General features: G+C 26.0%; 4 protein-coding genes across 15 annotated transcripts; 3 read left to right on the forward strand and 1 right to left on the reverse strand.

Moving 5' to 3' along the window:
- Window positions 1-65: 65 nt before the first annotated feature.
- LOC127277264 (protein PF3D7_1417600-like) lies at window positions 66-3414 on the forward strand. Its single transcript, XM_051298234.1, has 10 exons — window positions 66-273; window positions 422-634; window positions 744-854; window positions 927-1028; window positions 1093-1230; window positions 1337-1480; window positions 1553-1672; window positions 1745-2441; window positions 2556-2973; window positions 3081-3414. Exons 1-10 carry the CDS (start codon window positions 225-227, stop codon window positions 3309-3311), a joined length of 2223 nt encoding a protein of 740 aa, XP_051154191.1. The 5' UTR covers window positions 66-224; the 3' UTR covers window positions 3312-3414.
- A 368-nt stretch (window positions 3415-3782) lies between these two features.
- LOC127277265 (endoribonuclease CG2145-like) lies at window positions 3783-10799 on the forward strand. Of its 9 annotated transcripts, XM_051298236.1 has the most exons (9): window positions 3789-3992; window positions 4538-4678; window positions 4777-4836; window positions 7559-7681; window positions 8401-8490; window positions 8671-8790; window positions 8830-9565; window positions 9722-10151; window positions 10248-10799. In XM_051298236.1, the coding sequence occupies exons 1-9, from the start codon at window positions 3944-3946 to the stop codon at window positions 10479-10481; spliced, it is 1983 nt and encodes a 660-aa protein (XP_051154193.1). In that variant the 5' UTR covers window positions 3789-3943; the 3' UTR covers window positions 10482-10799. The 9 variants fall into 9 exon arrangements, with proteins under 9 accessions (XP_051154196.1, XP_051154194.1, XP_051154193.1 ...); XM_051298239.1 differs by lacking the exon at window positions 8401-8490 and having other exon boundaries at window positions 3783-3992; XM_051298235.1 differs by having other exon boundaries at window positions 3790-3992; window positions 8671-9565.
- Window positions 4843-15430, reverse strand: LOC127277263 (DNA mismatch repair protein Mlh3-like). 4 transcript variants are annotated; one of them, XR_007842348.1, is made up of 12 exons: window positions 15232-15406; window positions 14745-15164; window positions 14145-14664; window positions 12180-14084; window positions 11876-12106; window positions 11673-11776; window positions 11455-11578; window positions 11049-11387; window positions 10803-10966; window positions 7358-7508; window positions 5704-5739; window positions 5442-5535 (listed from the first exon to the last, which is right to left on the reverse strand). XR_007842348.1 is itself a non-coding variant. In XM_051298231.1 (11 exons), exons 1-11 carry the CDS (start codon window positions 15268-15270, stop codon window positions 5473-5475), a joined length of 3945 nt encoding a protein of 1314 aa, XP_051154188.1. In that variant the 5' UTR covers window positions 15271-15405; the 3' UTR covers window positions 4843-5472. The 4 variants fall into 4 exon arrangements, 2 of the variants coding, with proteins under 2 accessions (XP_051154188.1, XP_051154189.1); XM_051298231.1 differs by lacking the exon at window positions 7358-7508 and having other exon boundaries at window positions 4843-5535; window positions 15232-15405; XM_051298232.1 differs by lacking the exons at window positions 5442-5535; window positions 5704-5739 and having other exon boundaries at window positions 6717-7508.
- Window positions 15431-15444: 14 nt separating this feature from the next.
- Window positions 15445-23482, forward strand: LOC127277260 (ribonuclease 3). The gene is made up of 12 exons (XM_051298229.1): window positions 15445-15621; window positions 15896-16548; window positions 18691-18984; window positions 19067-19310; window positions 19382-19573; window positions 19649-20006; window positions 20079-20496; window positions 20570-21551; window positions 21628-21837; window positions 21920-22242; window positions 22330-22475; window positions 22589-23482. The coding sequence occupies exons 2-12, from the start codon at window positions 15923-15925 to the stop codon at window positions 23335-23337; spliced, it is 4542 nt and encodes a 1513-aa protein (XP_051154186.1). The 5' UTR covers window positions 15445-15621; window positions 15896-15922; the 3' UTR covers window positions 23338-23482.
- The last annotated feature ends 376 nt before the right edge of the window (window positions 23483-23858 follow it).

Raw genomic sequence — 23858 nt, forward strand, 5'->3', positions numbered from 1 at the left:
ATTAAATAGTTCATTAATCTGCTCTGACCTTTTAACATTTCAAAGACGTAACTAGGAATATCCAGTCCCGTTGACAAAGATATAATGAATGATTTCATAAAGACGTAATTCATTCTTAGAATTATTTCAAAATTATGTTCAGCCTTCGTTTATAGTCATCTTTAAAACGAGACAGTGATGCCAGTTGTGTCAGTTATTCAAGATCATACAAAGGCTTTATCATCATGAAATTAAATGTCTTTTTATTTATTTTCATTTTAATCTTTCTAATCCGTAAGTAATTATTTATTTTTGTTTTATTTCTTCATTAAAATGAATTAAATAATAGTTAATAACAAAATGAAGAAATAGAGTAAAAATGTGTTAAAAAATTTTCTTTTATGAAAGAATTATTAATGTAAAAAAAAAAAAAAATTGTTAGAGGACATAAAAGCGAGAAGAAGTGGTGGCTCAAGTAGAGGAAGTTCTAGTAGAGGAAGTTCCGGTGGAGGATGGTTTGGCAGTAGTTCCGGATCAAAAGGATCAAGTGGAGGATGGTTTAGTAGTAGTTCCGGTTCAAAATCGTCAAGTAGTTCCGGATCAAAAGGATCATCAAGTGGAGGTGGTTTATGGGGTTTTTTCAGTTCAAAAAGAAGTAAGTTTTCTGAAAATAATTCTATAAATAGAATAAAAAATAAAAATAATTTAATAATAAATTTAATTCAAATATTTATTGAATGAATATTTTTTTTTTTTTTTTGCAGATGATTCTCCGAAACCGGTGACTTCTGCACCAATTCCAAAATACAGGACACCACCATCAGCTCCTATTTTCGAAAATAATCATAAACATGTGCATTTTTCGCAAAATAGTAGTAAGTTTTTTTTTTTTGTATTTTAATTTAAAAATTAGATTTTTTTTTACAAAATAATAATTAATTTTATAGAGCCATCGTCTATTAATAATAAACCAGGAAATTCCTATGTGACTCCGCCATCAGCTCCTACATTAGGTGGTTCTTTTGGAGGATATCAAAATCATGGACAGGGTAAATTTTTGTTAATTTATTTCAAATTGGTATAAATTTTTTCTTTTTTTTGGTTAATTTACAGGAATTGGGACAAAAACGAAAATTCCTGTTAAAATATACGCTCCTCCGTCTTTGTCGAAGCCGAAAAAATTTAATCCCCCATATCCTGTGGGACAACCAAAAGGCTCACATCCAATACCCCATAATACTGGATCTTTGGGTAAATTTATTTTTGTTTTCTGAATAATAATTATAAATAACTATTGAATTAAATTTGGAAAATTAATTAACATTTTCGAATTTAAATGTTTTAAATTAATTTCCAGGTTCGTCAGTCTCGTCTTCTAAATATCCACAAGTTTCGTCAGGCTCTAGTCCATACAATCCTTATTACAATAATGTTGGAAAAACTGGTTCCAGTCCTTATAATCCGTATTATTATAATATTGGATCAAGTCATTACAATGCTGGTAAATAAATAAATAATACAATTTATTTTACTGAAATAAAACAAACTGATTTTTTCCCCCCATAATCTATAGGAAATCCTAAAACGGGAATTCAGTCGCAAAATTCAGGAAGTCATCAATATTCCTCAGGATATTCAGGACATATTCCACAAATACCTTCTGCTCCACATCTTTCACAAGGATATACCTCAGGTATATAATTTAATTTTGTATTTTATAATTTAATTTAATTTGTATAATTTTTTCTAATTCCCTTTTTTTAAGGATATCACCCGAATTATCAGAGAGGTGGAAATTCATTATCTCAACCGGGAGTGATTTATGTACCGAATTCAGTTTCCACGAGCCGTGGAACGGGTGATATTTTTAAAGAAGCCTTAATTCATTCGACAGTGAACGCTGGAGTTAATGCTGCCGCTAATCGAATTTTTTATCCAAGTCATTTTTCTGGACATAATTATGGTTCGAATTCGGGATATGGAGGATCTACTGGAGGTGGTACAACTCACATTATTCACAATAATTATTATTACAATAATAATCCATCCAGCGATTTACAAGGAACGGAAATTAATGGCTCAGATAATTCAAATAATTCGAATAATCAAAATAATTCAAATAATTCGAATAATCAAAATAATGAAAATAATTCGAATAATGAAAATAATTCAAATAATCAAAACAATTTGAAAAATCCAAATATTTCCAATCATCAACATTATGGAAATACAGCGAGTAATTTGAATAATTTAAATAATAGTCAACCAAGAGGAAATAACATAAATAATAATGAATTGAGTGAAAATTTTTCATTACGACAATTAAATATTACTGACGAGGAATTAAGAAATTTAACCGAGGATCTTTTTACTCGGCAAGAATTTGACGTCAACAAATATATTAAATTGAATCTCCAAAATAAGGTCAACAGCACAAATATCACTGATGAGTCAATTGAGCCGTAAGCTATTATTAATCTTTCAACTATGGGGGTGACATTTCTTTTATTTGATTGTCAATTTATTTAAAGAAACGGAAACCTTTTTTCTTTTTTAAATAAATATTTTATTTTTAGACTACTGGAAATTCAAGACGATGTAAATCAAATTCCAACAATTGAATTGATTAAATTTTTGTACGATAATTATGAATATAATTCGCAAATAAAGGAAAAAATGACAGATGAAATGATAAAGGAAGAAAATAATTTTTTGGAAGTTATTTTACAAACAAATGTTATGACACATTTAATGAAATGGTTAACGAATAAAAATATAATTGACGACGATACACTTTCAAAAAAGGAGATATTAACGAGAATTTGGTTTACTTCAATTGAAGGTTCAACGTCAGCCTTTGAAAGGACATTTATGATGGAAAACTATTGGAATACAAGTATTATGGGTTTGCAAAATTGGATTTATTTCAATTATATGGAAATGAGAAAGGAAATTAATTATCTCGGCTATATGGAAAATTTAGATCTTGGATTTGTAAGATTTATTAATTTCACTATTATTTTTATAAAAGTTAATGAAATTTAATTTTGGAAATTAAATTTTAGAAAAGAAAAATAATTTTTTTCTTTTTTTTTTTTTAGAAGGGATCACTTTTAAAAATTATTGTTAATTCAAAAGGAATTACTCAGCCAACAACAATGTTTATTGGAACATTACCCGAATTAGAAATGGCATTGTACACAGTTTGTTATTTTGTTAGACCAAACGAATCGTGTCCAATTTCCCTAGGTGGAACAAAATTTAATATTTTCACACATACTTTTCATTCTTGGGGAAAGGATCTTTTGGACGTTGCTGTTCCTGTTTTATAAAAAATTAAAAAAAAAAAATTTATTTCTCCATTTTATTAATTTTTAAACAAAAAATAGTATAAAACAACCTATAAATAAATTATTGATTTATAAAAAAAAATTACTACTTTAGTTTTACTTTTCCCAATGATTTATCAACAGCTAGTGAAAAATAAAACTTTATTTTTAATTTAAAAAAAAAAAAATCAGTTTCTATTTAAATTGGAAAAATTATTTTTTATTAATAGAAAGAAATAAGTATTAATTAAAAAAGAGTTTTTTTGATGAAAATCAAATAAATGTAAATTAGTTGCAAAGATTGCATGATTGATATATTATGAAATATTTAAAATAGTTCCTAAAAATAATTTTTGTTAATGTGTTTATAAACAGCTTTATCGGTGAAAACGTCATGATTATTAGCTCATTATTCACTCTGCACTGTCGTGGTATAACTAATTATGCGAAAATCCCAAGAAGTATAGATAAATGTTTATAATAAAAGTATTCTTTTCTGTCTTCAATTTCTTATAATGATAAACACATTAGTATAGTGAAATATCTATTTGTCAGTTCCATAATCTTTCTCGTTAAGAGACAGCCGTGCCAGTTTGTCATTTAAGATTGAACGAGACAGTTCGTTCTCTTCGATCATGGAGTTAAAAGTGCTTTTATTTCTCTTTCTTATTATTTTCTCGCTACGTAAGTAATAATTTTTTTTTTTTTCAATAGAATTAATATTTTTTTTCAAACATTAAAAAAAAATATCTTAATTAATAATGTGGAATTTTTTTTTCTGAGAATTTATTTTGACAATTTGAATAAAATATTTTGATTTTGTTAGCAGTAATATTTAAATATAAAAAATTGAAAAACATTACATAAATGAAAATTTTTTTTTTATATTTAAGTTTCTTTTGTGAAAATTAAATAATGAAAAAAAATAATTTTAGTATACATTTTCGAATAGAAAAGAAAAAAAATGATAGAAATTTTAAATACAGTTAAATTTTTATTACGTGGCGTGGAATTTACTTAAATTCGTCATCTATGTCATCGTCATAATTCAAATTTCTCGTATATTTGTAATTTAAAAAAACATTGTCATTTGTTTATTTTTTCTTAATTATATAAACAATTATATAAAAAAATAATTTAAGTAAAAAGTTTTTAGTATTTTTTAAAAAAATAATACAAAAAATAAAATGCCCTTTTTTTAAATTGTATGAAAAATAAAACAATTTCAGAGGACACAAGAGGTGTAAGACTTGGGGGTGGAGGACGTAGAGGAGGTGGAAGTAGTCGTGGTGGTAGTAGCGGAAGAGGATGGTTTGGTAGTAATTCCGGTTCAAAAGGAACATCCAGTAATACTGGCAATAGAGGATCAGGTAATATTTTTAATTATTAAAAAAAAATAATTTTTTTATGAATATATAAATTAAATTTTTGAGTTGAATATTTATAACAAAACTTGTAAATTTTATAGTAACATCCTCGCCTTCAACTGGTGGCGCTTTTGGATCATATTATCAAGGCAATCCAAAAGGTAAAAATTTATTTTCTAATTAATTTAAATAATTTTATTTAATTTACATATGAGAATTCGATTTAAATTTTTTTAATTCTAAAAAATAAAGAAATATTTGCTGATATTTTTAAATTAATATATTTTAAATTTGAAAAAAAATTTCCTCATTTTTCTTTTTAACAGTTTAGAAAAATAAATTTAATTTATTAGAAAAAGGAAAATAGACTCTAGATCGAATCATATTTGATTAAATGCGTAATTTACATCAAATTCTGAGTCATCACAACGAGAGCGTTCTAAGTAATTATATTGCACAATATTTTTTTTTTAATTCTAATTGAATTTTTAATTTACAAGAATTGAATAATAATAATAATTTACGTTATATTATAATTAATTCTTTTCAATTAATTTTAAATACAGGAAATTATTATTTCATTTTTATCATAAAAAAAAAATAATATAATTAATCAATATTCAAAATAACAATGGAAAACTTAATATTTTACATAGAGAGAATATTCTCATGTGAAAAGTAAACAAATTTATAACAGCAAATAGAGAATAAAATTATAGATAACGAACTATATAAAATAGAAAGAAAAAAAAATACCTTTATATTTCCGGTCTATGAAAAAATGTACGACGAATTTATCATTTCTTCTTTATGAATTTTTTATCATCTTCTTTATAAACAAAACTGGAACTTAACTTTTTCTGAAATTGAAAAAAAAATTGATTACTAATTTGTAATAATTTAATATTCAATTAATGATGACAAAGAAAAATGATAAAAAATATTTACATTTATAATTTTAAAAAAAATTTTAATTCCTAATTTTTGATGATTCATAACACAAATAATTGTAATATAATTATTTTTACCTTTTTTTTCATCAAAGAAGCAAAATTCAATTTATTCTGAAACAGAAAAAAGAAAATTTTATTAAAATTAATATAATTAGAAAAATGTAATTGCAATTGTTATATGATGAGATTTATTTAAAAAAAAAAAGAGAATAACAATCGTAATTATATTAATTCCCCCCTCCTACTCAACGTAGCGGAAAATTGAATAAAATTTATTTTCAGTGTTATATTTTTAATATATTGTGAATAGAGAATATAATATATAAAATATATTATAATAAAAGATGTTAACTCAATGGAAACGTTCAAGGGAAACCTAAACCAGTAAGTTGATAATAAAAAGAGAAAGCCTACACTTGATTCACTCGCTCACCATCTCAGTTTAGTGAATTCCTGATTCAGTATTCAAGTTTATATACATTGAGTTTAAAACCTTCAGTACCACATTGACCATCACGTCTAAAGCATATCAAAAAGTTCATTATTTTTTGAAAATAAAAAAAAAATAAATATAAAAAAAATGGAGCTTAGGCTAGCCCTAGTCAGTCTCCTAATTATTTTCCTCATTTCCGGTAAGTATTTTCAAAAACAAGGATGTCATTTGTTACGCAAGTTTATAACAATTAATCCTTTCTTGCATCACTGATTTCATATATATATTCTTTTTCTCACTTAAAACACCTGTAAAACGTTTGTCAACACTTTGTCTAATATATTTTTTTTTTAAATTCAATTTTTCAAAATAACATTATTTATTTTTATAATCAAATTAATTATTTAATTAATTCATTTTCATTAAATAATAACATTATTTATTTACAAATAAATTGCACAATAATAAATAATATTTATTATTTATAACGAATTACTTAACGATTAATCGATAAAAATACAAAAAATATTATGTTTTTTAGAAGACTGTTTTTTTTTTGTTTGCATTAACTTTCTTGTAGTGTTGATGAAATCATTTGGCAGCTGACTTTATTGCGGTAAAAGTAACTGTTTTCTGTTTCAATATAGACAAAAACTATTTTCTCTTTCAACTAATTTCATTCAAGAAAATAATTTCATTTTTGAAGAAAATTAAAATATATTGAAAATTATTATAATAAAAATCAATTAAAAATTATTCCGGAAGCTTTTTTTTTGCAGCAAAAATGTTTATTGACCTTTAAAATGACTCTTCCTTATTTCTTTAAGGTCTTGAATTTCCATTTTAAGTAAAATAATTAACAATCTGGAATATGATTTCCTTGAAAATACGTATTTACGTCTTAATGTTCAGATTTCTATTATGTATTGTAGTTAACAATAATTATCTATGAACTATATATTTTCAAATTTTTTTTTTTTTTTAATTTCTTTTTTACGGAATTTTTACTTTAATGAATTATTTAAAATATTGCGGCAATTATATATTAAATTCAAATTAAATTATCTATATTAAATTTTTGTATTAAATTTCCTTAAAAATTTTTCTCCATTTAAAATGGAAATTCAAGATCATGACCTTTGAAAGTAAAATAAAATAATTGTTAAAAAAAAAGGGTCTAGAGTGCATTTACAATTAAGGGAGATGCTATCATATATATATATGTGTGTATCACAATATTCGTAATAATAAGAGCTTGTAAATTACGTGAATGATATCGTGCCAAATTGAACGTACATATTATTCACTTGTCGACAACTGGTACAATCCAAAGTCAACTGTCAAAAGGTTTATAAAAATATAGAGGTCATTTTCTCTTTCCTTATCACGAATGTCAAATTCCATTATAATAATTTTTTGTTTTTTCAATCACCAAAAAGAATGAATTCTAAAAAATAAAAGAAAGAAAATTAATTTTTGTTCTATTTCAAAAAATAGATGGAATCAACGCTAAAAGAAGTAGCAGTGGAGGAAGTCGAAGAGGAAGTGGAGGCTATGGAAGCAAACCAAGGACAACACAAAGACCCAATGTATCTCAAACGCGACCTCCTCAAAATTCAGGTGTTAATAAATTATTAATTTTTTGAAAAATGAAAATTTGATTAATATTAAGCGAATTAATTTTAATCAAATTTATCAAATTTAATAACAATTTAAATTTAATTTATAAAATAGAAAAATTTTATTTAAATTGATTTATTGTTAAAAATTAATTAATAATTTATTACCTCCCTAAATAATGAAGACTTTATTTGAAGTTGCAAAAAATCTGTTTTTGGGAAAAAAAAAAAATTTGTTTCCTTCAATTCCCATCAATGGATCATTTATGAAAATCAATTTTGTAATATATTAAACGAATTTATCTGCTACCATATCGGCTCTATTTCATTGCGCAACATAAAATAATAGGCAGTGATCTTTCAATCTAGAACTCAATTCTTGTTTGCTATATCGTGTTATATCAAAAGCCCAATCATGAATCAATTATAATAATTATAATGTTTCTCCCACAAACACGTCACCCATGACACCTCTGCAAACAAAATTTTACAATAATGATTATTATATTTGAAAAAAACAAATTTGCAATTTCTTTATTTTTTTAAAAAGTATTGGAATTCATTTAAAAAGGAAGCAATGAGTAGAATATTGAAAAAGTGGGAAAAATTGTTTTTTTTTTGAAAAAGAAATAAAAATTTAAATCGAATTTTCTCGAATAGGAAAAAATAAATTTTTTGGAAAAAAAAATGTATACTAATGGGATAATTTTTTTCAATTAGGATCACAACCTGTAGGATGGAATGTTAATAATAAACCATCAGCTCCGGAGCATACGGCCTCAAAAGCTACTGCAGTTCACACGCAATCAAGTACTTAATTAGTTTTAATTAGATTTTAATTTACTGTAAATTAAATTAAAATATCCCATTTTTTTCCAGCAAAAAAAAATCCCTATTTTGCAAATTTCAAAAAAAAAGAAAAATATCCATTCAAGAAGAATTTTTCCAATTTTTGAAAAGAAAATGAAAAATAGAAAAATTATTTTCCAGGCAATCCTTATGGTCAACAACATGGAACGAATCCTTACTATCCATCGGGAACTCATCAATCGGGTGGATATAATCCATCAGGAGGATATAATCCCTCATCAGGAGGTTATCATCCACAAGGTGGCTATAATCCCTCATCAGGAGGATATCATCCACAAGGTGGTTATAATCCCTCATCAGGAGGTTATCATCCTCAAGGTGGTTATAATCAACCAGGTTACAATACTGGACATTATCCACAAAATTATGGTCAATCACATGGTTTACCTTATCAGCCATATCAACCACCGCACAATGGTTATTCATCAGCTGGTCATGGCTATAATCCATCAGTTGGTACACCAATAATTGTTCAAGGTAGCAGTAAACCAGGAATTGGTCAAATTGCAAAAGAAGCATTTGTATACGCTGGTGTTAGTGCCGGTGTTAATGCAGCTGTTAATCGTATTTTACCTGGTGGAATTTATGGTCATTCAGGTGGTAGTAGTAGTCATGTGAGTCCAAGTGGTGTTGTACCAACAAATACACAAATCACTTATAATAATTATTATAATAATGGTTCAGCACCCACTCCTGATGCAACAGTAACACAAAATCAAAATAATCCCCCTCAACCTGCTGTCCCTTTAGCGACACAAACTCCCGCAGCTAATTCAAATGCATCTCCTTCAAATAATAATAATAATAATAATAATACACCACCACCGGCAAATCAAAATTCCAATACTGGTGTAAATAATTCACCGCCTCAAGATTTTCTCACTTCTGCTCATGATATTCAACAATTGACCGAGGATCTTTTCAAAAAAGACACAAACAATGCCAATCATCACATCACCGTGAATCTACAGGGTCAAAAGAAGGACGACAGCACAAATGATGATGCACCTGAACAGTAAGTTTTTTTTTAATTCTTAAAATATTTCTAAATTTGATTAATTATTACATTTTTTTCAAATTCCACAATTTCAAAATCTGAAATAAAACAATTTTTCTATGAAATTGTATTCGATTTTCAATAAATAAAATAAGTGATTAAAATTATTTTCAGTTTATTGTCTGTGAAATCAGAAGCCTACGAAATACCAACAATTAAAGCTGTTCTTGCATTACATGATAATTATGAATTAAGTGTGAAAACTAAAGAAAATGTAACACCACAAGAGAGAGATGAAGAAATTGCATTACTCGATAAATTTCTTGAAACAGATGTTATTAAAACAGCAATGAAATTTCTTGTTGACAAAGGATATATTCCAAATGATGAATATGAATATAAAGATATTTTAAAATCAATTTGGTTCACTCAATTTAAACGAATTGAAGGTGATTCCTCAAGTTCAGGATTCGAAACTGTCTATTTAGCTGAACAATTTGATAATGAAATAATTGGCCTTCACAATTGGATTTATTTCGCCAAACAAGAAGAGGCAAATAATCTCAATTATTTGGGTTATATTCAAGAAAAAAAACTTGCGAGTGTAAGTATAATAATTTTTTTTTCCCCCCCTAGAAAACTATTAATTTACTTATTTTAATTTTTTGTATTGATTTACGATATTTTCTTTTGTTTTCAGACTGCCTCTGTTATAAAATTACGATCGACATTAAACAATGTCCTACAACCAGTGTCATCAATTTTTGTTGGCACATCACCTGAATTAGAAATGGCACTCTATACCGTTTGCTTTTATACAAGACCAAATAATTTATGTCCAATTTCACTTGGTGGCTCACAATTTTCAATAATTGTTAATCGAGTAAATTATTACGGAAAAGAAATACTTGTTTCCGCCTATCCGGAAATTTAGAAATATTTTCATTAATAATCGCTATTATTTTATAACTCGAATTAAGAAAAAGAAAGTCCATTTTTCAGAAAAAAATACTCATATTTTAAAAGTGGCGATAATGTAAAAAAAAAAAAAAAATAGAAACATTTAAGTCTTTAATTTATAAGTAAATAAATAATCAACTTTTTTTTTTGTTACAGAATAATGAGATTTTTCTTTTTTTTTAAAAAAATTGACAACTGTTTAATAATATTGTGGCAAATAAAACCAATGTATGTGATATTCAATCTATGTAAATTATAGGCAATAAATGAAAAAAAAAAAATTGAAATTAAATACCTGGTGGGATTTTTGTTGTTTCTTTTTGAGATCAGTCAAATCTAATAGTGGGAATATTGACGGTCGACCATGAGCACAACGATTTGGAGCTTTAGCTTTTCTCAACGATTTTATTAATAAATTGCATTGATCATTCGTTAATATATCGCCAAATTTGATTGCACCTGAAAAAAAAGGAAATTTAGAACAATTTTTAAAATAGAATAAAATTTAAAACAGAATTTCTTTTTTTTTTTAATTGTTTACCTCGACAAGCTTCGGAGGCAACAGAATTATGAATAGATTTTGGTAAAATAGAAATGCCATTTGTAGTTTCAAGACTCTCGACAATATCAGTAAGAAGATTTTTTACCGAACAAAATAATTTAAATTCGCTGTATTCACTTTTTCGTCGGAGAAAACAACGAGGAACATTTGTCACCATTAATGAATTATTTGAACTGAATTTTAATTTAATGCCAAATTTAGCGATTAGCTTTTCATTGAGAAAAAGTAATTTAATATTTTTTTCTTCCATATCATTTATCAATATTGGATGATCCAAAACAATTGAATAGTATTGTTTTGTTTTTTCGATTCTATAGCCTAAAAAATAAAAAATTATAAAATATATATATTTTAAAAAAATTCTTATGAATAATTTTTTATCTACTTTGAAGAAGATCTTCATAGCGAATTCTTTCATCAGCCGCATGTTGATCAATCATTAATAATAATCGTGAATTATCTTGAACTGCTAATGCTGCTATAAATTCGGAATTAATTTGTCTTAAGATCTGTGAGAAAATATATATAAAAAAAAGACACATTTTATTATTATTATTATTTTTTAATTATATTTTTAGAAAACAGAAAAAAAATTCTACTCACTTCAACGGAATATAATGTTTTTCGATTTAATTTAAATTCATTACGATGTGGAACAATGCAAAGTCTTACATTTAAATTTTGATAACGACTAACAATTTGATCAGCTGAAACAAAATATTATATTTAAATGTATAAAAGAAATTATATTATAAAAAATTATATAATAATAATAATAATAATAATAATAATAATAATAAACTCACGTTTTATTTGCGGTTTAAAAATAGTTGAAACATTTTCCACATTATTTTGAATATTTGCATCCGATAAAATATGTGATTTTCCAAAACGTAACATGGAATTGAATATCGGTGGCAAAAAATAATAAAGACGATGATTGTCTATTTTTTTTGATTCAGAAAATTGAACATAATTTTTGGAAATTGGGACGACGTAATTCCAGTCAGACCATTCAGAAAGTTGGCTACAATATTCTAAATCAATTATTTTTCACATACAAAATTATTTAATATTTGTATTAATTAAAAAAAAAATTTTTTTTCTCACCTGTAACAAATTGATTAACAGTCTCTTGATTTGAAATAGTCGATGTTTGTTCATTATTATTTGTGACAATTTTTTGATTCATCAAAAATTCATCATCATTTTTGTCAAAAATTTTAATTGATTGATGATAATTTTCTGGATGTTGAAAATAATTTGTCTCTTTATTTTGTTGTTGATGAATAACTTTTTCCATTGAATTATAGTTTTCTTCTTGTTTTTCTTCTTTCTCTAAAAATGAATTCTGATCTTTTTTATAATTATTTTGATTTTTTCTCTCAAATTGAAATTGATTATTGATAATTGAACGTTTAAAATTATCATTATCAATATTTTCGTCTAAATAATATTTTTCATTTTTTCTTAAATGTTTAATGACTGTTTGGCAATTATTTAATTTTCTTAATTTATCAACATTGATAATTTTTTCTTCATGACAAATTTTACAATTATTTTTCATTTCTTGTTGTTTATTTATCCAAAATTTTGTCACAATATCATCGATATTTTTCACAACATCGGATTTTAATTTTTTTAAAATTTCATCTTCAAAATTTGATTTTAATTCTGAAAGTGTATTAATTTTTTTTTGATTTCTTAAAAATTCTTTCATAAAATCATCACGATTTTTTTGTGTTAATGTAACATGTTCGCCTTGTTTGGTTTTCATTTTTTTCATAATTTCATCATTAAAGAAAACTTTTAAATCCGAATGTACTGTAGGTTTTTTTTGATTTTTCAAAAATTGTTCCATAAAATTGTCATTTAATTTATTTTCAGAAACATTAATTTGTTGTTGTGATTTGTTGTTAATTTTTTTCTCAGGAAAATAATTTGAATAAGAAATTTCATTTTTTTGTCTTTGATTTGAAAAAAATTGTTCATTAAATTGATTATTTTTTAAAATTTGTTCATTTATTCTTGGCTGATTAAAAAATTCATCTTCTGAAGAAACAAAATAATTGGGTCTTTTTTCCTGATTTTTCAAATATTTTTCAACAATTTCATGATTTTTTCTTGAAAGAAAAAATTGTTCTTTTAATTTTTGATTTTCAATAATTTCTTCTTTAGGATTGTTGAAAAATTTCTCATTAATTACGTGATTTTTTATTGGAGAAATAATTTTTTGATCATTGTTGATTTTCATTTTTTTGATAATTCTTTCATTGGACTCAAATTCTGAATCTGATAGTTGGTTCATTTTTTCTTGATTTTCTAAAAATGATTCCTGCTTTCTTTTTAAAAGAATTTGTTTTTCTACTTCTCTTTTTTGTTTTTGCTCACGTAATTTATCACGACGTTTCATTTGAAGTAATGAAAGTTGCGTCATTGTTATTCTATGACTTCCAAATGGTTTTTTAAATGAATTATCATTTTTTTGCAAATTTGAATTTTTTTTCACTTTTAATTTCCTATCAATTAAAGTTTTTTTTGTTTCTTTATCTGTATCTTTTTTTACATTATTGACAATTAATGGATTATTAAGCGTTGAAGATTTACTGATTTGTCTGTCAAAAATGTCTTTCAAGCTTTTTTTTTGAATTTGAAGTGGCTTTAATTTTTTTAATTTTACTTTTAATGGATTTTCCAAAGTTTCCTGTGAATCATTTATTAATTTTAATAGTTCTTTTTTCTTTTTTCCATTTGCTTTAGAATATGGTCCTTTCTTTGGGAATGGCTTTTCAATTTTTAATCCTTTATCAGGAAACTTTTTTCTATTATGCGAAATTTTGTTTGTTTTTGATTGTTTTTCATGATTAAATTTCTGCGCTGAAGGTGGTAGTGACGTTTGTGTAGCTATTGATATTCTTCTATCAAGAAATTGATTAGAAAAGTTGAAATCATTGATTGATTCCCGAGTTAATAAATTATTCGTTTTTTCTAAATAATCTTCGTCTTTGTTTTTGTCTGAAAAAAAATATATTATATTATTATTTTATTTAAAAATTTAAATTGTCAATAACTTACAATAGTTGTAATGTTGAAAAGCTTCTGTAAATGAACTACTTCCCGGTTCAATTAAATTATCAGAATTAATTCTTAGAGTATTTAGAAGACAATTTTTTACAATGTCAGCAAATATTGACCATTCTTCAAAAATGACAAAAGTTCTACCTTCATAGCTGGATAATAAAAAATCCAATTCTGAACATTGAATGAAAATTACAAAATAAATATTGTCCATTGAGGAAATTTTCAATTCATCACCAAGTTCCTTCATTGTGTCGAGAATTAATTTTTGTATTTGTAAACAATTAGCGGGTCTTCGATTTATAAAAATATTTCGAACAAAAATTGAATTCATTTCTAAAAATCCAATATAGCCACAAATTTTGAAACCTGATGAATTATGACTATTTAAATGCCAGCTTGTTTTTAAAGAGATTGTCTGTCGACAAATAATATTCAAAATACTGTATGGCTCGTGTGGTTTACTAATTGCAACAGTGAGTTTATCCGCTTTTTCATCTTGAAGAGTAAATGAAACCTAAAAAAAATTTTCTTTTACACGAAGTTGTCAAAAAAAGATTATTAAAATAATTTAAAAAAAAAAAAAGAAAATATTACGTCAGTGTAAATTAAAGCCAATGATGTGACGACAAAATAAATTCTATGTAATGCAGATTCCCAACCGGATCCTTCATATCCATAAATTGTCACCACCGTTCCTTTATTAAGTAAATTACTTTGAATAAAAGTTGGATCTTCTCCGATTTTGAAAACTTTTTCATAAGTCGATGTCTCGCCATGTTTTGAAATGATAGTACAAATTTGTGAAAGATTAATAATTTGTTTTAAACTTTCACCCTTTCTTGAATGAGTATAACATGTTTCTCTTGTATTTACATTCTTTTTTTCAATTTCGCCAATTCTCAAAAATACATCCGGTGGTATTCCATCACCGCTATCAATAACTTGAATTTTTTTCTTATCACTGTCAAAACGAACTGCTATTCCAGTTGTTTTAACATCAAGGGCATTTAGAATCTTACAAAAAAAGAATAAAAAATATAACAGGTAATTTGCATACCTATAGTTAAATGAAAATACTCACCAATTCTAATACACATTGACCGACAGTTACAATTTCCATAGCTCTATATCCGAATTTTATATTTTAAACTTAATTTGCTCATTTTTTACTATGTAACTAAACAAATTAAAAATACTTCAAGAAAAAGTTACAGTGTAAATAACCTTAAGCCCTTTAAACTTCCTCCGCATCGTTGTATGTTCGATATAATATATATCGATTTGGTAGTAAAAGCTAACTTCACGCAAGTCAGAAATTTCTTGGAGGTTAGATTTTTCTCCTAAAAATATAAAAATCTTAATTTAATATATATAGTGAAATGGATAAAATATTATCAAAATATTCGATATCCAGGTGAAATAATAATGAAAAAGTAATACAATTTTAAGTGTATCAACAAATATCCATGTGGTAAGTAGTGTTGACAAAAAAGTATTTTTAAGAGTAAATTTGTCATTACTAATTCGATAAAATTTGTATAAAGTTAATTGTTTCTTTTTTGTTTTTAATTTACAAAAGGTTATAAATTACAGATATTGTCAAAATATTACGACTTTCTTGTTATCTCTCTCTTGCATTTTTTTTTTTTCAACAAAAATGAGTTTGTTATATAAAGGTCAAACCTATAATTTTCTAACAATTGTGGTTTTTTTTTATTCTTTAAAACATTTTTTTTTCTATATAGATAAAAGCGACTTTTTTTTTAACAAAAATGGCAAATCCAACAATAAACGGTGGTCAGAATTATTATTGGAGTACGGAGACAGTTTCAACACAATCGACATTATCACAAAATCATGATTATTATTCATCGGTAATGGAAAATTTTTCACTTCCCGATTTTACACAACCACCGCCAAATTATCGTTTACCACAATCAACAAATATGGAAAATAAAATTGTCAATTATCAACAATTTCCATCGACAAATATAAATCATATTAATTCATTTCAAAATGGTAATATTTCATCGTTAACCTCTAATTATCAACAAATGAATCCTCAAAATTATTCTCATCAACAATCAGGATCGTCGATAATTCAAGAAAATTGCAATTACACATATTGGTCGTCAAATTCAATAAATGTAAATAATACAAATCGTGTGGAAATGAATTGGTCAAAATCAATGAATCATAAAAAATGGAGTACACCATCGACGTCGAATGAAATTATTTACACTCAAGAATTGACGAGAAATGATGATAAACGTTCGTCAAGACATGAATTTACCAAAAGATCCGATTGGCGACGCGATAAACGATCAAATAGTCGCGATAATAATCGAAGAAGATCCAACAGTTCTGAGAGTAGATCACGATCAACTAAATCATCCAGGTATTCTTTTTTTTTTTTTTTGTATTCAATTCATATTTTGATTAATTTTACAATTTCATGATTTTTTCTTGAAAGAAAAAATTGTTCTTTTAATTTTTGATTTTCAATAATTTCTTTGGGATTGTTGAAAAATTTCTCATTAATTACGTGATTTTTTATTGGAGAAATAATTTGTTGTTCATTGTTGATTTTCATTTTTTTTTTTGATAATTCTTTCATTGGACTCAAATTCTGAATCTGATAGTTGGTTCATTTTTTCTTGATTTTCTAAAAATGATTCCTGCTTTCTTTTTAAAAGAATTTGTTTTTCTACTTCTCTTTTTTCTTTTTGCTCCCGTAATTTATCACGACGTTTCATTTGAAGTAATGAAAGTTGCGTCATTGTTATTCTATGACTTCCAAATGGTTTTTTAAATGAATTATCATTTTTTTGCAAATTTGAATTTTTTTTCACTTTTAATTTCCTATCAATTAAAGTTTTTTTTGTTTCTTTATCTGTATTTTTCATTTTTTCTTAAATGTTTAATGACTGTTTGGCAATTATTTAATTTTCTTAATATATCAACATTGATAATTTTTTCTTCATGACAAATTTTACAATTATTTTTCATTTCTTGTTGTTTATTTATCCAAAATTTTGTCACAATATCATCGATATTTTTCACAACATCGGATTTCAATTTTTTTAAAATTTCATCTTCAAAATTTGATTTTAATTCTGAAAGTGCATTAATTTTTTTTTGATTTCTTAAAAATTCTTTCATAAAATCATCACGATTTTTTTGTGTTAATGTAATACGTTCGTCTTGTTTGGTTTTCATTTTTTTCATAATTTCATCATTAAAGAAAATTTTTAAATCCGAATGTACTGTAGGTTTTTTTTGATTTTTCAAAAATTGTTCCATAAAATCGTCATTTAATTTATTTTCAGAAACATTAATTTGTTGTTGTGATTTGTTGTTAATTTTTTTCTCAGGAAAATAATTTGAATAAGAAATTTCATTTTTTTGTCTTTGATTTGAAAAAAATTGTTCATTAAATTGATTATTTTTTAAAATTTGTTCATTTATTCTTGGCTGATTAAAAAATTCATCTTCTGAAGAAACAAAATAATTGGGTCTTTTTTCCTGATTTTTCAAATATTTTTCAACAATTTCATGATTTTTTCTTGAAAGAAAAAATTGTTCTTTTAATTTTTGATTTTCAATAGTTTCTTCTTTTTTTGGGATTGTTGAAAAATTTCTCATTAATTACGTGATTTTTTATTGGAGAAATAATTTGTTGTTCATTGTTGATTTTCATTTTTTTTTTTTGATAATTCTTTCATTGGACTCAAATTCTGAATCTGATAGTTGGTTCATTTTTTCTTGATTTTCTAAAAATGATTCCTGCTTTCTTTTTAAAAGAATTTGTTTTTCTACTTCTCTTTTTTCTTTTTGCTCTCGTAATTTATCGCGACGTTTCATTTGAAGAAATGAAAGTTGCGTCATTGTTATTCTATGACTTCCAAATGGTTTTTTAAATGAATTATCATTTTTTTGCAAATTTGAATTTTTGTTCACTTTTAATTTCCTATCAATTAAAGTTTTTTTTGTTTCTTTATCTGTATCTTTTTTTACATTATTGACAATTAATGGATTATTAAGCGTTGAAGATTTACTGATTTGTCTGTCAAAAATGTCTTTCAAGCTTTTTTTTTGAATTTGATGTGGCTTTAATTTTTTTAATTTTACTTTTAATGGATTTTCCAAAGTTTCCTGTGAATCATTTATTAATTTTAATAGTTCTTTTTTCTTTTTTCCATTTGCTTTAGAATATGGTCCTTTCTTTGGGAATGGCTTTTCAATTTTTAATCCTTTATCAGGAAACTTTTTTCTATTATGCGAAATTTTGTTTGTTTTTGATTGTTTTTCATGATTAAATTTCTGCGCTGAAGGTGGTAGTGACGTTTGTGTAGCTATTGATATTCTTCTATCAAGAAATTGATTAGAAAAGTTAAAATCATTGATTGATTCCTGAGTTAATAAATTATTTGTTTTTTTCTAAATAATCTTCGTCTTTGTTTTTATCTAATAAAAAATATATTATTATTATATTAATAAATTGCAAAAATTTTACAATTTAATTTTGATAATTTTATAGATCGAGATACGATGATCGAAGGGACGATCGAAGAGAAAGGTATAATAATTATGAGCGAAGAAGAAGATCATCGAGGGAACGATCTTATGATAGAAGAAACGAGAGATTATCACATCGTGCAAATGGTTCCTATAGTTCACGTTCATCGACAACAAATTTAGATCGTGTCAATGAGAGTCGAAGAAAAAGAAGATCCAAATCTCACGATTCACCACCTTCTCGTTCATCATCTCCAAATAAATTGTTGACAAAAAAATGTCTTTCCGAAAGAGAACTTATTTTAGAAAAATACAGGTAACATTTTTTTTTCTTTAATATTATTTAAAAAAATTTTATTTTAATTTAAATGATAAAATTATAAAAATATAAATTACAGACGAAATTATTGTGCAACGAGTAAAGATATTGAGAGAAAAATGGGCGAATTGAGTGCAATGGGTACTGAGGGAATTCTTGAGAATGAGAGAAAAATATGGACACGAACAGCACCTGCCGATTTATATTATTCGAGGGATGAGAAAAATCCAAAAATAATGCGCGCCACGATAAAATTAAATGAATTGTGTGAAATTTTCAAGAAATTATTTATAGAACGCGCAGCAGCCGCCAGAGCTTTACAGGTAATAAAAAGAAAGAAAAATCTTAATTTTTATCAAATTAAAATTTAATTAATAATTTTTCTTTAATTTAGCCGGCATATGAACCACCGCCAAGAAAAACAAGAGCTCGTTTATGTAAACACAAATCCGAAGCTTGCAGTAGTTCATCATCGGATAGTGACAGTTCATTAGAAGAAGACGATAGAACAATGGAGGAATTAATGGCTAAAAAATCACATCCCCAGAGATTACATCCTGAAATGTGGTTCAATGATCCCGGAGAGGTAATTAATATTTTATTTAATATAATAAATTAATAATTTTCTAGTAAAAAAAATAATAATAATTTCTTGTTTAAGATGAATGATGGTCCACTTTGTAGATGTAGTGAAAAATCCCGACGTTCTGGAATTAGACATGGAATATATGCAGGCGAGGGTGTTATAAATAAATGCAATTTAGATACAAATAATGCGGATAAACTCTATCATTATCGTATTACAATAAGTCCACCGACAAATTTTCTCACAAAAACACCAACAATTATAAAACATGATGAACATGAATTTATATTCGAAGGATTTTCAATGCTTTCACATTTTCCACTTGTTAAATTGCCAACATGTAAAGTTATTCGTTTCAATATTGAATATACAATTCTCTATATTGATGAAAAATTACCTGAAAATTTCACTGTTCGTGAACTTGATTATTTTCGTAAGTCTTCATTTTATTATCATAATTTTTAAAATCATTTTATAATAATAGAAAATTATTTTTAAATTTCAGATGAATATTTTTTTAAAGAAATACTTGAGTTGATGGATTTTGATTTACAATCAGCGCAAGATAAAACGGGATGTGGACAATTTCATTTTATGCCACGATTTGTACGTGATTTAGCTGACAATGGACAGGAAATTTTATCAATGAATGAAGTTCTTAATTATTTGATAAAAAGCAGTAAACCATTAATTGATGCTAAAGATCTTTTACAAACTGCTGAAATGCCACAGTATAAATGGCAAAATTATGCCGATGAAGTGAAAGGAATGGTTGTTACTTATCCGGGTAAAAAACCATGCAGCGTTCGTGTTGATCAATTAGATAGAAATCAAAATGAACAACCGCCTGGAATTGTTGCTTATCCGGAAATTGTTCATTTTGGAATTAGGCCACCTCAACTTAGCTACGCAGGAAATGCTGAGTAAATATTTTTCTATTCAATTCTATTTCTTTTTTTTTTGACACTCATGAATTAATTTATTAATTAATTTCAGTTATCAAAAAGCTTGGCGAGATTATGTGAAATTTCGTCATTTATTGGCGAACATGCCAAAACCATCATTTGAAGATAAAAGAAAATTAGAAGCAAAGGAAAATAAACTTCAAGAATTACGAACACAAAGTAAAATGAAACGTGATGTTACTGTTGATGTCTCATCGGAAGGATTTTATCGAACTGGATTAATGTGTGATATGGTACAACATGGAATGTTAATACCAGTTCTTGTTTGTCATTTACGTTTTCATAAATCATTGGATAATTTAGAAGCGACACTTGATTATAAATTTAAAAATCGCTATCTTTTACAATTGGCATTAACACATCCAAGTTATCGTGAGAATTTTGGTACAAATCCAGATCATGCACGTAATTCATTGACAAATTGTGGTATACGTCAACCTGAATATGGTGATCGTCGAATTCATTATATGAATACACGTAAACGTGGAATTAATACATTAATTAATATAATGTCACGTTTTGGTGCAAAAAAAGAAACGGAATCATCAATAGCGCATAATGAACGTTTAGAATTTTTAGGCGATGCTGTTGTTGAATTTCTTACGTCAATTCATTTATTTCATATGTTTCCCGATCTTGAAGAAGGTGGTTTGGCAACATATCGTGCGGCAATTGTACAAAATCAACATTTAGCAGTGTTGGCAAAAAAATTGAATTTAGATAAATTTATGCTCTATGCGCATGGCAGTGATTTGTGTCATGATTTAGAATTAAGACACGCAATGGCAAATTGTTTTGAAGCATTAATGGGTGCATTATTTTTGGATGGTGGAATTGATATTGCCGATCGTGTATTTGGTGAGACATTATTTAAAGCGGAAAAAGAAGGAGGCGCAGGCGCTGACGATGAGGATACTTTAACGCAAATTTGGGTTAATTATCCAAAACATCCACTACAGGAACAGGAGCCATTGGGTGATCGGCAATGGATCGAGAGATTTGAATTACTTCAGGTATTTCTGTTTGTTTTTAATTTAAAAAAAAAAGAATTTTTTAGAAATTTAAAAAAATGGTTCCCTTTTTTTTCAGAAATTAACATTATTCGAGGAATCAATTGGTGTTGAATTTAATCATATTCGTCTTTTGGCGCGTGCTTTCACGGATCGAAGTATTGGCTATACAAATTTAACACTTGGTTCTAATCAACGATTAGAATTTTTAGGCGATACTGTTTTACAATTAATTGTTTCGGAATATTTATATAAATATTTTCCAGAACATCACGAAGGTCATTTATCGGTAATTAATTTCTGATTATTTTTTGAACTATTTTAATTATTTTTTTTTTTTGAATTATTGTATTAATGGAATGTTATTTCAGTTATTGCGAAGTTCCCTTGTAAATAATAAAACACAAGCGGTAGTTTGTGACGATTTAGGAATGACGCAATATGCACTTTATGGAAATCCAAAAGCTGAATTAAAAACAAAAGATCGTGCCGATTTGCTTGAGGCATTTTTGGGTTCACTTTATGTTGACAAGGGACTTGATTATTGTCAAGTATTTTGCGATGTTTGCTTCTTTCCTCGACTTCAGGATTTTATTATGAATCAAGATTGGAATGATCCTAAAAGTAAATTGCAACAATGTTGTTTAACTTTGAGAACAATGGATGGTGGTGAACCTGATATTCCTGTTTATAAGTAAGGAAAATTTTGGAGAAAAAAAAATTTCATAATTTACAAAATTTGAATAATTTTTAATGACTTTTTTTTTTATTTTCAAATCAGAGTCATTGAATGTAAAGGACCAACAAATACAAGAGTTTACACAGTTGCGGTTTATTTCAAAAAAAGACGATTAGCCAAAGCTTCGGGTCATAGTATCCAAGAAGCTGAGATGAATTCTGCTAAAAGAGCTTTGGAAAGTTCAGAAGGTATTTTTGTACTTTATATTTAATTAATTTTTTAAATTAAATATATAAAAAAAAATATAATTTCTAAATAAAGAAATTGTTTTTAAAATTTTAATTTTTCCACCATTTTCCAGAACTTTTCCCACAATTGGATCATCAAAAGCGAGTCATTGCAAAAAGTATGAAACTTCAACAATGGTCGAGAAATAAATCAAGAGCCGGAAAATCAAAGCAAATTGAACGATCTGACGATTCGGATTCAAGTCAACATCATCATCATCATCATCATCCTCCTCTCAAAAGAAGAAGTCGAAGTCGTGAAAATCGTTCTGAAAAAAGATCGTCAAGAAATCGTTATGACAGTTCGGATCGTCGAATGAGAAACAGTAATTCTAGTAGTAGAAAAAGAAGTTTAGAAAATTCAAATAGAAGCCCAGGAAAATTAAGAAAAAGTCCCAATAATTTACGAAGAAAAAAATCTTTTGAAACTTTGAATAAAAGTCCCGAAGTTTTGGAAAAAAATACAATAACAAGAAAAAAAGATAATGAAAATTTATTTAAAAATCATCGTGAATTGAGTCCTGAAATTGTGCGAATAAATCGTGATTCAAAAAGTCCTGATGATTTAATAAAAAAATTACGTAGCGATTTAAATTCAAGTACAGATGAAAAACAATTGAATCGATATTTATCAGATTCAACTGATTATGATGATGATGATGATAATGATAATATTGAGAAAAAGGGATTATTAAAAAATAAAACAAAAAAACGAAAAAGAAATTCAGAGGACAGAGATTTAAGTAGTCAAGAGGAATGTAATATTCCTGAACAATATAGAAATAGTAATTTTTCCAAACATGAAAAAAGAACAAAGAGTTGAGAAATATTAACAAATAATAATAATAATAATGCATTTTTTAGAGCTTTTATTATTGAATGCGTGATATTAAAGAAATATTTTCAAGGAATTATTTCAATTATTAGAAATTGGAAATTTTTTCTTGAAAATAATAAAAAAAACTAAATGAGTTACCGTTATTATCCGTAAGATTAAAGACTGAGTTTGATTGATGGACTTTAAATCTTTAAGAAAAGGTCTTTCAAATGAAGAAGACGAGAGCAACGTTAAACAAAAGCCCTGAATAATTTTTTTTTGGTGTTTTTCATTAAATGATATAGAACAGGTGCCTTCTTCCATTTTTCTAAAACAATTTTTTTTTTTTCTTTCCTTCAAATGAATTTGTCATTTATCAAGCTTTGAAATTTTTAATTTTTCGTTGCTTCTCGGAAACGAGTTTATAGTATTATAGATATTGCTATTTCAATAATTATCATTAAAAACAAAAAATTGTAAATTTGAAAATTTTAAATGTTGAGAGATAACTCACATTTAATATTGTA

This window comes from Leptopilina boulardi, unplaced genomic scaffold, assembly GCF_019393585.1.
Source record: "Leptopilina boulardi isolate dan_hultmark-lab unplaced genomic scaffold, ZJU_Lbou_2.1 LbouV2_165, whole genome shotgun sequence".
Lineage (NCBI taxonomy): Eukaryota > Metazoa > Arthropoda > Insecta > Hymenoptera > Figitidae > Leptopilina > Leptopilina boulardi.

Bases quoted from the DNA above. Each gene is read 5' to 3' on its own strand.
- LOC127277264 (XM_051298234.1), top strand. From the start codon at position 225: ATGAAATTAAATGTCTTTTTATTTATTTTCATTTTAATCTTTCTAATC. The intron at 635-743 runs GTAAGTTTTCTG...TTTTTTTTGCAG, and splicing joins TTTTTTCAGTTCAAAAAGAA to ATGATTCTCCGAAACCGGTG. The intron at 2,974-3,080 runs GTAAGATTTATT...TTTTTTTTTTAG, and splicing joins AAAATTTAGATCTTGGATTT to AAGGGATCACTTTTAAAAAT.
- LOC127277265 (XM_051298235.1), top strand. From the start codon at position 3,944: ATGGAGTTAAAAGTGCTTTTATTTCTCTTTCTTATTATTTTCTCGCTA. The intron at 4,837-7,558 runs GTAAAAATTTAT...TTCAAAAAATAG, and splicing joins TTATCAAGGCAATCCAAAAG to ATGGAATCAACGCTAAAAGA. The intron at 7,682-8,400 runs GTGTTAATAAAT...TTTTTCAATTAG, and splicing joins GCGACCTCCTCAAAATTCAG to GATCACAACCTGTAGGATGG.
- LOC127277263 (XM_051298231.1), bottom strand. From the start codon at position 15,270: ATGGAAATTGTAACTGTCGGTCAATGTGTATTAGAATTG. The intron at 14,085-14,144 runs GTAAGTTATTGA...ATTTTTTTTCAG, and splicing joins TTTTCAACATTACAACTATT to ACAAAAACAAAGACGAAGAT. The intron at 12,107-12,179 runs GTGAGAAAAAAA...TAATTGATTTAG, and splicing joins TGTTAATCAATTTGTTACAG to AATATTGTAGCCAACTTTCT.
- LOC127277260 (XM_051298229.1), top strand. From the start codon at position 15,923: ATGGCAAATCCAACAATAAACGGTGGTCAGAATTATTATTGGAGTACG. The intron at 21,552-21,627 runs GTATTTCTGTTT...CTTTTTTTTCAG, and splicing joins AGAGATTTGAATTACTTCAG to AAATTAACATTATTCGAGGA. The intron at 22,476-22,588 runs GTATTTTTGTAC...ACCATTTTCCAG, and splicing joins AGCTTTGGAAAGTTCAGAAG to AACTTTTCCCACAATTGGAT.